The sequence below is a fragment of the Leptinotarsa decemlineata genome, unplaced genomic scaffold (assembly GCF_025532065.1).
Source record: "Leptinotarsa decemlineata unplaced genomic scaffold, Ldec_3_MD MMD2_tig00026299_RagTag_RagTag, whole genome shotgun sequence".
Lineage (NCBI taxonomy): Eukaryota > Metazoa > Arthropoda > Insecta > Coleoptera > Chrysomelidae > Leptinotarsa > Leptinotarsa decemlineata.
The window spans coordinates 4295235-4308108 of record NW_027412676.1 but is presented as its reverse complement, the minus strand read 5'-3'; the positions used below and the strand labels follow the sequence as shown (position 1 = coordinate 4308108).

Below are 12874 nucleotides of genomic sequence, written 5' to 3'. Positions count from 1 at the left end.
TTGTAAGGAAAAACAAGATATTGTCGGGCAGACAATATGGATTTCAAAACGAAAAGTCAACCCAGATTGTAATAACGGATGTCATCGATTACATGTATCATCAGTTGGACAACAAGCGACCAGCACTTGTAATATGTATAGACCTTAATCAGCCATTCCAAACTCATGTCTAAATTTAAAAAAAATGAGATTCAGTGGTAAATCAGTTGAGCTATATAATCGGACTCAATATTACTACCTGGACTGAAAAGTATCGGGCCTAACACATAGATGGCGCTGGTCTTATTGAATTCACCACTTTTTCAGTCAGTACTTACCTTCAGAAGAAAGCTGTTGAAATTTCAACAATTAAACGTTGGTTTGCTGACTTCAATCGTGGTGATGCAGAACGCAGTGGACGTCCAAATGAGACAGTAACACCAGAAAACATAAAAAAATCCACAAAATCGTTTTGAATGATCGAAAAGTGAAATTGTGTGAGTTAGCTGACATTGTAAAAGTATCAAAGGAACGTGTTGGCTTTATATTGCATGAGCATTTGACTAAGAGAAAGACTCAAATAGAGTGCCCCGCAAGCTTACTGTTGACCAAAAACAAGAACATCTTGATGATTCTGAGCAGTGTTTGGCCATGTTTAAACATAACCAACCGGCATTTCTGAATCGATATGTGACAATGCATGAAATAAGGATCCATCACTTCACTCCTTAATCAAAACGATTGTCATCTAAGTGGATAGCAACTGGTGGTTTATGGCCTCTGTATTCGCGGTATGCCACAGATAACTATATTGGGACCAACACTGTTCAATTTATTTTTGAATGATCCATTGTTAGTACTATCAGTTTCGCTGACGACACTGTAGTGATGTTTATCTCAGAGTCACGGGATAGTCTAAAAATATTAGCAGAAACCAACATGAAACTCTTAAAAACGTTGTTCGACGACAACTTGCTCACATTTAGTGGAATATTAATACTTTGGAATCAGCAATGTTATAAAATAAGTGAGAACGTTTTTAAGTTTTTTTGGTGTACATTATCTAAACATTTTGTGCTTTTCCCTCATCCAATCTCATCCAAGCTATGGAATTATTGGATGGGTAGACTTACAAAAAGGATTTCTAAAAAAATTTTGAGAACATTCAAAAATGGACCTTGAAAGTAATACATGTAAAACATTAGAAATACCAGTCAGATTTGTTACAGGTCTTAAATAATAGGCAAACCTATGCTCAAAATATTTTAATCGCTATAAAAAAAATCTTTCCCTCTGATGAAAACAACATACTTATGATACAAGGTATAGAATCATAACAGAGAAAAAAAAGTAAAGGAAGTTATCGGTGAAAAGAATTACTCTTGCACCCAAATTGTTTCAAGTGCTGCCATTATATTCAGTTAAAAAACGTTATTTGTTGAGACAGGAAGGTCGCTTTTTCATTTCGATGGCTCCGCGAATTATCCGAGCTTGTAGTGTTTTCGCTGTGGCAACGGTCTAAGTATTCGCAAAGTCTATATTGTATCCTGTATCTTGATGATGTTTGGACAGGGCTGAGGATGGGTCTGACTTTCGGACAGCAAGTTGATGATCGTATACTCTACTTGTCAGACATCTGTTGGTCTGGCCTATATATGTTCTATGGCAATCGGAGCATGGAATTTTATGTATACCCTGAGATTCATTGACAATTTTGTCCTTGGGGACATATATTGCTCACTTCATTAGCATATTCTTCATATATTTTAATACAATTATGACACTGTATGAGCCTAAGGGTGGGAATGAATAGTTCCAATAAACTTGACACTTTTCATTTCCCACAACGGATTCAATATCCACCGGAGCGTAGGGCAACACTGGCGTCTCGTCAATAACGTAAAAGTGCCTTAAATGGTAATAAAGCACTCTTAGGGCCGCGTTATATCGATGGATGTAGGATGAGACTGCATACGCTGGACATGCTGCGGCAGGTCAGGAACGTCTATACCCATCACGCTACTGCGGTATACCAAGGCGTTATAGACAACATCCTAACAGGCCATTATAAACCCTTCAGTTTTCGACTTCAGCTCACTCGACCTGAAGACAGCGAAGGTCAGGTGCTTTGATAAGCCGAGGACTTCATGTTGTTGAAGAAGACTCCATGCTTTGGCTCATCCATGTGTTGCTGCACGAGTAACGTGCTCTCTGTAGTTTTTACGTAGGCATATTTGAATGTCCAGGTCGGTGCCAGAATTGTGATGACCTCGTTCAGTATGGGAAACTCAACCGAGTTAATCAGCCGCTCGGGTAGCTGCTTAAAAAGGAAAAGTTCCAATTTCTACTCTCTCATTATTAATTCTAAAAGACATAGATATTATAAATGGTCGTTTTAATAGTATCACATATGCGATTAAAAAACTAACTCACAACAAACCTTACTTGATGAGCACAAGACTCATTCAAGACTTTTTTAACTTCTCCATCATGCATACATTCGAAGTTCAGAAATATCTAGCAATGTAGTAGGCACGGATACTATTTTGTTGAGGATGATACGGCTTTTTGATAGCAATCTAATAGAGCACTGTACAACCACTGCATTACTCTCGTTAACTGATGACATTTTCAAAGTATTTGATGAAATTAACTTAACTCTGCTCGTTCTCCTAGATTTTAGCAAAGCGTTCCTTACAATCGAGCATAAAACACTTTGTAATAAACGAAGTTATTTTGGATTTCCTGGAGATGACTCTCTCGTCGAGAGCTATCTGGATGAACGTAGTTGTCTAGATCAAATTCCTCTGCCTGTAATATTCGAGGTGCCAAAAAAGTTCAATACTTGGGCCATCGCCATTTTCTCTCTACATTTCATATTTCTATAAACATGCAAAAAATTTCCACATTCGGCGTTATACTGACGATACCCAGTTCTTTTCCATTCGAGAATCTATACATTGCTGTGAGTTGATTTGATCATGATTTACAATCATTGTATTATATATCTGTGGCACATAACCTCAAACTCAAGAGTTCTTAGACCTAAGATAACGGAGAGAGTGCTAGTTCTGTGATCAATCTAAAATGATGAATGCAAGAATCATGGACTTTATTTTGATTTTGATTTACGATTTCAGAGACATAGCAGTCATCTCTGTTGAACTTTCTACAATGTTCTTAGACAGCTGTTTCAAATTCTAAGTTGATGCTGGAAGTATGTGAGTCTCTTATTTTTCCGAAACTATCATACTGTGACTTTATTTACGGTCCTGCAATCTCACAAACTCATTCAGTTCGCATCCAGAGGAGTCAAAATTCATGTCTTCGCTTTTCTTGTGGCATAAGGTAATATGATCGCATTAGCTCATAAATAAAAGAATCGGGATGGCTATCATTCGCTGACAATCACTCATAAAAATATTATAATTCAAGAAACGAGAATATTTAGCTGACAAACTCAATACATTTCGAGAATACCCTCGTTATGATGCCAATACTCGTAACAAGCTTTCACTTCTAATTCCTAAACATTCGACTTCCATTTTCACTCGTATCTCTTCATATAATGCCAATTTATTTGGAGACCTTCCCAGTGAGTATAGATACTATTCAATTTACAAATAAAAAAAATAGTAAACTGCTCTTTCTCACTCGCTGATTGTCTTACGTCGTTCTGAAATTCTTTTGCAAACTAACATCTCTGCTGGCGATAGGCTCTTGGTACTATAAATGTTTATCTTTTTCTATAATAGTTATCAATGATAATAACTGTAGTGGTTTAGTAGAAAAATAGCTTTGCAGACACTTTATTCTTTCTTTGGAATAAAGTCGATTCATTATCATCATTATTAAAAATGTGGATTGGGGTAACCTCAGGGCGACTCAATTTGACAGGTACAGTGACAACCTGTCTCTTACAACTGTAGATTCAATCGAGAACGGATGTACACCACTGTGCCAATTCACGGCTATTTTTCACTTAATATACTTTTATCGTATGTTAGGGGCTGTCGAAAAAGGGGGCTAGGAGATTGATAAAAAATAATGTATCGAAAGTATTTAAACATATTCTTAGACATTATTGTGCATTGAACCTTGAATTCCAAAAAATATCCTGAATCTATGTGAAAATTAGTTGAATATCATTAACTGACAGTGCTATCAAATAACTTCAAATATTAACAGTTCAAGGAATATTTTTGAAACAACCAACTCGAGTCTTACCTCCTCGAGTATTGGTGGTAATTCATTATTAAATGATTTGAAATCCCCGAAACTACTGAAAAAGAAGAATTAAAAATAAATAGCTGAAAATAACAATTATATTAAGCAAAAATAACCTAAAATGAAATAATAGTGAAATAAAATACAAGTAAAATTAAAAACGATAGAACAAAAATAAAGAAATACAAATAAATTTTAAAAAAAATAAAAATGTTAAAAGATTCCAAGCCACGTTAGTTCACGACGTTTCGATTGTTAATATCTACAATCGTCTTCGAGTGATGACTGGACTGATTCCTCCGAGAGATGACTATTTATGGGTCGTTCGAGTACTTTCACTTATCCCCACTTTCCATTTTTTCCGCTTCACTGGTTCAGTGAGAGATGACCGTTTGGCGGGAGTTGGCCATTTTTCGTTTGATGATGGGTTTCCATACGTTGCGTATCTCTACGCTAGCTTGGCTGAATACGTTGTTGGAAAGCATGTATGCGGCTTCCTTGAATTTTCTCCTAAACCAATGTTCCTCTCTGTGTATGATCTCAGCTTGGGACCACTCGATATTGTGTTGATGGGTCCAAACATGGTCTGCTATTCCTGATTTGCTAGTTTCCCCTCGCTGGCTGTGTTTCTTGTGCTCGGCAATGTGCACATTTAATGGCTTCTTAGTTTCACCAATATAGGATTTTCCGCACTCACAGGGTATTCGATAAATGCAATTCTTGGAATCGCAGTCCGCGTTTGGTGGCCTGGTTTTCGTGAGGCTGATACGGATAGTGTTACCAGATCTGAAGCAGGTTCTGATGTTGTACTTGGAACCGATTCTTCTTATCCTCTCCGATAATCCTCTGATGTAGGGAAGTGCAAACACTGGTTGTGACGGCATTTGTTCCTTGCAAGGCTCCTGCTGTCTTTTAGCTAAAGTCTTTTCTACCATCGCTTTGGCTAAAAGACAGCAGGAGCCTCGCAAGGAAGAAATGCCGTCACAACCAGTGCTTGCACTTCCCTATATCAGAGGATTATCGGAGAGGATAAGAAGAATCGGTTCCAAGTACAACATCAGAACCTGCTTCAGATCTGGTAACACTATCCGTAGCAGCCTCACGAAAACCAGGCCACCAAACGCGGACTGCAATTCCAAGAATTGCATTTATCGAATACCCTGTGAGTGCGGAAAATCCTATATTGGTGAAACTAAGAGGCCATTAAATGTGCGCATTGCCAAGCACATGAAACATACCCGGCGAGGGGAAACCAGCAAATCAGGAATAGCAGACCATGTTTGGACCCATCAACACAATATCGAGTGGTCCCAAACTGAGATCATACACAGAGAGGAACATTGGTTTAGGAGAAAATTCAAAGAAGCCGCATACATGCTATCCAACAACGTATTCAGCCAAGCTAGCGTAGAGATACGCAACGTATGGAAACCCATCATCAAACGAAAAATGGCCAACTCCCGCCAAACGGTCATCTCTCACTGAGCCAGTGAAGCGGAAAAAATGGAAAGTGGGGATAAGTGAAAGTACTCGAACGACCCATAAATAGTCATCTCTCGGAGGAATCAGTCCAGTCATCACTCGAAGACGATTGTAGATATTAACAATCGAAACGTCGTGAACTAACGTGGCTTGGAATCTCTTAACATTTTTATTTTTTTTTTTATATTTATTTGTATTTCTTTATTTTTGTTCAATCGTTTTTAATTCTACTTGTATTTTATTTCAACATCATTTCATTTCAGGTTATTTTTGCCTAATATAATTGTTATTTTCAGCTATTTATTTTTAATTCTTCTTTTTCAGTTGTTTCGGAGATTTCAAATCATTTTACATATTAGACTATTTAAGGATATGGTGGTTGACGGCTTCCTCCATGATTTTTTATATCACTGATGGCAAAGCCACTGGTCTATAGTTGTTTGAAAGATTTTTCTTACCCTTTTTGGGAATAGGCTGAACGCGAGCGATCTTCCAACAAGAGGAAAAAACCCCTTCTTTGTGAGACAGATTGAAAAGTCTGCAGAATGTTGGTGCGAGTTCATTGGGCACTTTTTAAGTACGATGACGGGCTCTTCACCAGGACAAGAGGCCTTGTTGATAATAATCTGTTTCATAATTCGGCTGACTAGACGTCGTCGAAAAGTAATTTCCAGCATTGTAGATTCTGATGTGTGAATTGTGGGTGGTGCCTTTCCCAGAAAGTCGACTGTGGAGCTAATAGATTTGCTTTTTCTATGACTGTTGTTGCAATTGAACCATCCGCTTCTGTTAGTGGTGGAATTGTGGATTTTTTAAAGTTTTGATTAACAGCTTTAGCTACCGACCAGAACGATATAGACCCGTTAGGATTGGCAAGCAGTTATCCCTAATTCTCTGATTGTGAAGTTTTTTGCTTTCATTTATTCTAATTTTGCATTTGTTGCGAGCATTAACGAGTCTAGTTCTGTTCTTGGTACTGGGATTTTCACGCCATTGCCGTTAGGCGAGATTTTTGGAGGCGATAGTCTCCTCGCAATCATTGTTGAACCAAAATTTGCCATTTAGTGTCAGTTTATCTCATACTGAATCATCAAGTCCCCATATGTCAGTAGCCTATTTACCTGTACTACACAGTGAGAAATACATTAATTTCGTTTTTTTTTTCAGAATCTAGAAGAAAGAATAAAAACAATGACGGACTCTGATGAGAAAACGAAGTGCCAGCTCATTTTGGACCATGCTAATGTAAGATATTCATTTCTGTTTTGAGATGTGGCAAGAATTAGTAATGATCATGTTCAGAAACTAATTTGAAAAACTATTTTGCCATTGACTCTTTAATTTTCTTGACATTAACGGCCCCATTTTTCTGAAAATAGAAATATGTATTAATTTTCCATATTCAACTACCATTCAATTTTGTCCGCTAGATGTGTTTATTATCCAGTGTGAATAAAATATGCACCAGTGCCTACTTTATAATACTTTGAATACAATGATTTTTTTTTCAGATAATGCTGGATAACATTAAACACTCGATAGTTCTGTTACAAATAGCTAAGGTGAGTCGCACTATTTACAAAAAGAAAAAATGATTATTTTTACGCTTTGTAGATTCAATTTGACCAAGTAGTGCCATTATGAGATTTTTGGGACTTGATACAATATGTAACTCTTCAAGTTTATCACTGGCACTGTTTCTTGGTGAGGTTTTGATCAACCCACTCTTAGGGAAACAGTACAATCGCCATCTGGGAAAAAAATTAAATGGAAAAGGGGTCTTGTGACACATATTTTTGAAGCTCCTGACAAATGCCTCACAAGCCTAGAATATAATGTTAATATCTTCAACTACTACAAAATGGCGGAACTTTTAATAATTGCCTGAATACATTGACATTTAACTACATAATATGAGCTAATAAGCTTGAGGTCAATTCAGAAGATGTTTGTAATGGTTGCCTTGAACTTCTTGACCTATGAACAGCCCATCCGATATTTCACGCCGAACATTTTCGAACACAGTAACGTCAGTATTTCTACAAATATTTATTATTCTCTGCCGTATCTCCAATATTGAAGCAGGTTCAGTTTCGTACACTTTTTCCTTCAAATAGCCTCATAAAAAAGTCCAAAGGTGTCGAATCTGGCGAGCGGCTAGCCATTCTGTAACCAAATAGTTTTTTACTCGTCTGGAATAATGTGGTGGTGCTCCATCTTGTTGGAATACAATATCCATATCGAATTTATTAGGATTAACTTCGACAATTTCAGTGATGAGAGGGTCAACAGTAGTTTCCAGCATATTCAAATACAGTCCCCCTGTTAAATTTTAAACAATAAATAGAGGTTCTACAATATGGTTTCCCAATATCCTTGCCCTAACGTTAATTTGTTCTGGATATTGGGTATGTGTTTGTTTCCAGGAAAACGTGAGGGTTAGTGTCACCCCGATAACAGCAAATTTGTCTGTGAACATTGTCGTTTAAAAAATGTACATTCGTCACTAAAACAAATAATGTGGAGATAGGTAGGACCATCTCACCTATTATTTGCACTTGCTGTTCTTCCGGAATGGACGGATGACCTGAGGGTTTTTTGCTATGTACACTACCGGTAGTTGTGAATTTGGATACAAGTTCCCTCAAATATTTTGTACAGATAGGATGATTCGGAAAACGTTCATTAAAAATCCTTTCGGTCTCGTGAAAATTACGCTTCGCACTGTAAATAAAAATCGCTTCAATTTTTTCTTCCAATGGACGAGAATTGAGCATTTTAGAGATTGTTCACGTGGTACCGTTCTACTAGTACAACCGAAAACTAAATGAGAATATTTAACTGAACAATGATGTTCATTGTCGTACTAAAATTTTTTGTTGTTTTTATAAACAAAAAATTAATTAACAAACATTATCGGGTTGTTGGAATTGCCATATGGCAGATAAAAATGAATATTTCTAGAAATATTCATTTCAGGAAATTATTAAATCTTCCGCCATTTTGTAGTAGGTGAAGATATTGACTTCATATTCTAGGGTTGTGAAGTATTCGTCAGGAGCTTCAAAATGATGTATCACAACAACCCCCTTTCCAATCATTTTTTTTTTCAGATGGCGCCCAGGCGCCATCTTGAAAGTTTCATGAGTCAGATGCTACAAACACAATACGCATATATACAAATGCCTCAAAAACCAAAGAAGGCTCAGGATCACTGAGCCTAAGGATTAAGTGGAGAATGGGAAAAAATACCAGCGTGGTCCAAACAGAAATGGCTAGTATCTCAATCGCCACAAAAGAAATAACCAGGAAATAAATGTGTGGCATAAACATAACAATCTGCACTGATAGCAGACAAGCCCTATTAGCCTTAGACAGACAACGTGCACCTAGTACTAGAGTGCCACCAAGATTTAGCCAAAGCCTCGATATATAATAACATCCTGAGGTGGGTTAAAGAGCACGAAGGAGTAAAGGTAATCGCATTGTCAACTCTTTAGCCAAGGAAGTGGCTGGTCTGAGAATTTTAGGACCCAGTCGCACCTACGGCTTGATGACTACGACAATTGCGGAACTAGCCAAACGTCACACCCATGCTCAATCCCTAAAGATATGGGATGAAATTAACGAATGCAATCTTGCCAGGATCACCCTGGGCGACCCTGGGAAACTGGCGCCGAAGAAATATCTGGCGATGATTGGAAAAAATCAATGCTCAACAGTAGGATTTTTGACTGGCCACTGTCAACTAAGAAAACACCTCCATAATATGGGGCTAGTGGACACACCTCTATGCAGAATGTGTGCACAGAACAGAAGTGTCAGGCATGTCCTATGCATGTCCGGAGTTATCGTCAATAAGAGAGTGTGTGTTCGGCGAGTCTTGGCCTACACCTGCCAATATAAAGGAGGTGTCTCCCAGAGACGTGTCTACCTTCCTGGAAAGGACAGGATGGACGATGACCTAGGAGGAGAACTTCTTGGAAGGATGTACAATAGGGTACATGATGCCTAAGTGCTGTGGGCCTACTCTACAGATACAAAGATATGCAAAATATAATGCAAATCTTTCAGAACGCCATTGAATTAATGGAATCCGACAGAGTAACAATCACTGAAATTCATGACGTAATGATTGATCTGAAAACGAAGCTACAAAACAGACCAGTTGACCAATTTTATGGTAAATCTGTCATTGATTTATTGGAGCAGTTTGGTGAACCGCAAAAATAAATTTCAAAACTGAGTTCAATAATAAATTGATGGATGTAGCCGTTACTACGTGGTAGGAGATCATAATGAAAAGAGAAATTAAAATTTCTATGTTTTTCACCACTTTAAATTGTAACTAACGTTACTGCAGTTTCGTCCTATATGGACATATTATTATTATTAAAAATAAGTATATTGTATAAGTTTGGAATGTCCATATAGGACGAAACTACAGTAACGTTAATTACAATTAAAAGAGGTAAAAAACATAGAAATTTTCATTTCTCTTTTCATGAGTTCAATAACTTTCTTACGCGATGTTTGACATATTCTAGACTCCAATAATTATTTAATATTGACTCAAATAGTGACAACATGTAGGATGAGGTTGGACTTTTGCGTGAGATGCAACCACATCTCGTTGAAGAAAATCGAGTGTATTTACGCTGGGTTGACTTCTATACGAAATCAAAAGACAAAAATCACGGCCTGAATTGAAAAAAATGGTTTGTTATTTTCATTCCTGTCTCTAATGGAGCAGTTTCTTTCGTTACTCCATCCATACTTGCTCCATCAACTGGTTTAGTGAGCCGAAGGGAAGCAAAGACCATAAAAAAAGAAAAGAAGAAGAAGAAGTCTTTGGAAAACATATCACGGATATGTTGATTATATCACATATATGGGAACTGTTCATTTTGCATATTCCTTTGAATATAACGCAGAAATGCTATCGATGCCAATTGAATACGTTTTTTGAATTGAGGGTAACTAAAAAATTTACTTCGGGGTAACTGGGCGGAAAAACATTGAGTGAGATGTCACTTCAACTTTAATACAGGGTGCAATTTGGAAACTTCCGACCCTTAATATCTTCCTTCCAGTAAATAATGTGAAGAATCCAAAAACAGGTCAATTTTATAGTCGAGGGGGACACTTTCAAAGAATATTTGTAACCCTCGTGGTTCAACACCCAAGGAGGGGTAGATTTTACCCTTAGAGTCTTAAATGGGACGGGGTGTCAAGTGGCACATAATTTTGGCGTTCAATTCTGCTTCTAATGGTACCCCTACTTATTATTTTGATGTATTGACTCCTTTCAATAAAAATTGTTAAAAGAGTAGGTGGCACCGTTCCAACCCTGGAATGACAGGAATAAATGTATTTCGCGTGGGATCTTTCATTTGTTGGTTATTGTCCTCTTACAAAATAAAATTTGCGAGAAAGACATTTCAAGCGTAAAATCTACTTACGCTTATCTTATGAACTGTTCGAGATGTCGTCCATTTTGCTCTAAACAGTAATAAGGTATGTTTTTGAACTTCCCTTCAACATTACGGAAAACTTATTCTTTCAATATCAGAAGGTTGTGTTTTATAAACAACGGATTCAAGAAGCCCACAAGGGGAGAAGTCTAAGGGTGTTAAAATCGATGATTTCGGAGGCCATTCAACTGTTCCTCTTTTGCCAATCCATCTATCTGGAAATCTCTCGTTTACCCACTGTTGGACGGGAATAAAATAATGAGGTGGAGCATCGTCCTGCTGGAAATGTAACAGATCTCCCTGCAGAAGTTGAATACCTTTCGCATCCATTTGAGTTTCTAGGTCTTGACCTATAAGAGTATCGATGGTCTCTTCGAGGATTTCAAGGTACAGATTGTCAGTCAAGTTTTCTTCCAGAAATAATGGACCAGTTATGGCATTTCCAAGAATACCAGCCCAAACATTAACTTTTTGTGGGTATTGTTTATGCCTTTCCCGAATAATATGTTGGTTTTCGTCACTTCAATAGCGACAATTTTGTCTATTAACATTGCCATTCAGAAAAAAATGAACACTATTGCTGAAACAGATGTTTAACAGAAGATTGGGGATGGCATTGACTCCATGAGACATGATTTCACAAAACTCTATTCATCTATCATAATCATCCCCGTGGAGCTCTGGAAGAAACTGCATTTTATAAGAATGAAATTTATGCATTTTCAATGCTTTTCTCAAATTCTCGCGTGACATTCCCGTCTGTTCTGATACTGATCGTAAGGAGCTCGTGGGCTCGGCAGCAAATGTTCCCAAAACTTCAATTTGAGCTGCTTTTGTATCTGATATCTGTACACTTTCTGCGATGAGAATTAAAAAATCAGCATTTACTAAACATAACTTTTACAACCATCTACGCTTCACTATTGAACCACTTCTCAATATGAATTAAGCTCCAATTAATGGCTAATGTTACCCCTAATAAAGGGTTGGAACAGTACCACTTAATATTCTTACCAGTTCTGGTCAAACCATGCATCTTAGTATAATGTGTACAAATAACTACAAATAAGTCAGAGTACCATTGGAAGCAGAATTGAACGCCAATCAAAATGATGTGCCACTTGACGTCCCTTCCTATTAAAAATTCTAAGGTTAACACCTACCCTCCCAGGGAGTTGAACCTCGAGGGCTACAAATAGTCCTTGAACGTGTTCCCTTTGACAATAAAATTGACCTGTTTTTTCGATTCCTTATATTGTTTTCTGGAAGGAAGATATTAAGGATGGGAAGTTTTCAAACTGACACCCTGTATTATAATTTTGTAAGTACATTTGGTACAAGAACAACCCGTTGATATTTTGGTTGACAAGTACAATTTTGTAACATGATAGTAGTACTCCTTATTGCAAATTTTTGCTTAGATCAAAATATTTTGTTAGGGACAGAACACAAACATTACCGGAAAATTTTTAAGGCGTTCTAAGAGCGGTGCCATTAGCGACTAACGTTGGATTTGAATCGCTGGAGAATAAATTCATTTGGAAAAACGTTCTCAAGAAGGTCATTCCACATAAACGCAGTTCTCCAAATGAAATAGTAAAGTTGGAGGTGTACTGAGTTGAACCTCAAAACGATGAGCAGCCACAGTCCGTCGCGTATTTCTGATATGTACTGCTCTTGGTGAAATCAAATGTGCCAAGTCACTTGAATAT

At 37.4% G+C, this 12874-nt stretch overlaps 1 protein-coding gene across 2 annotated transcripts in view; it reads left to right on the top strand.

Annotated features, from left to right (window-relative positions):
• Nucleotides 1–12874, top strand: part of LOC111512193 (oxysterol-binding protein-related protein 9) — a 187080-nt gene that overhangs the window by 100841 nt on the left and 73365 nt on the right. For both annotated transcript variants that reach the window (XM_074180728.1, XM_074180727.1), the window contains exons 4-5: nucleotides 6856–6933; nucleotides 7200–7250. In XM_074180728.1, the coding sequence (XP_074036829.1) occupies nucleotides 6856–6933; nucleotides 7200–7250 (129 nt within the window). The remainder of the gene's footprint in view (nucleotides 1–6855; nucleotides 6934–7199; nucleotides 7251–12874) is intronic.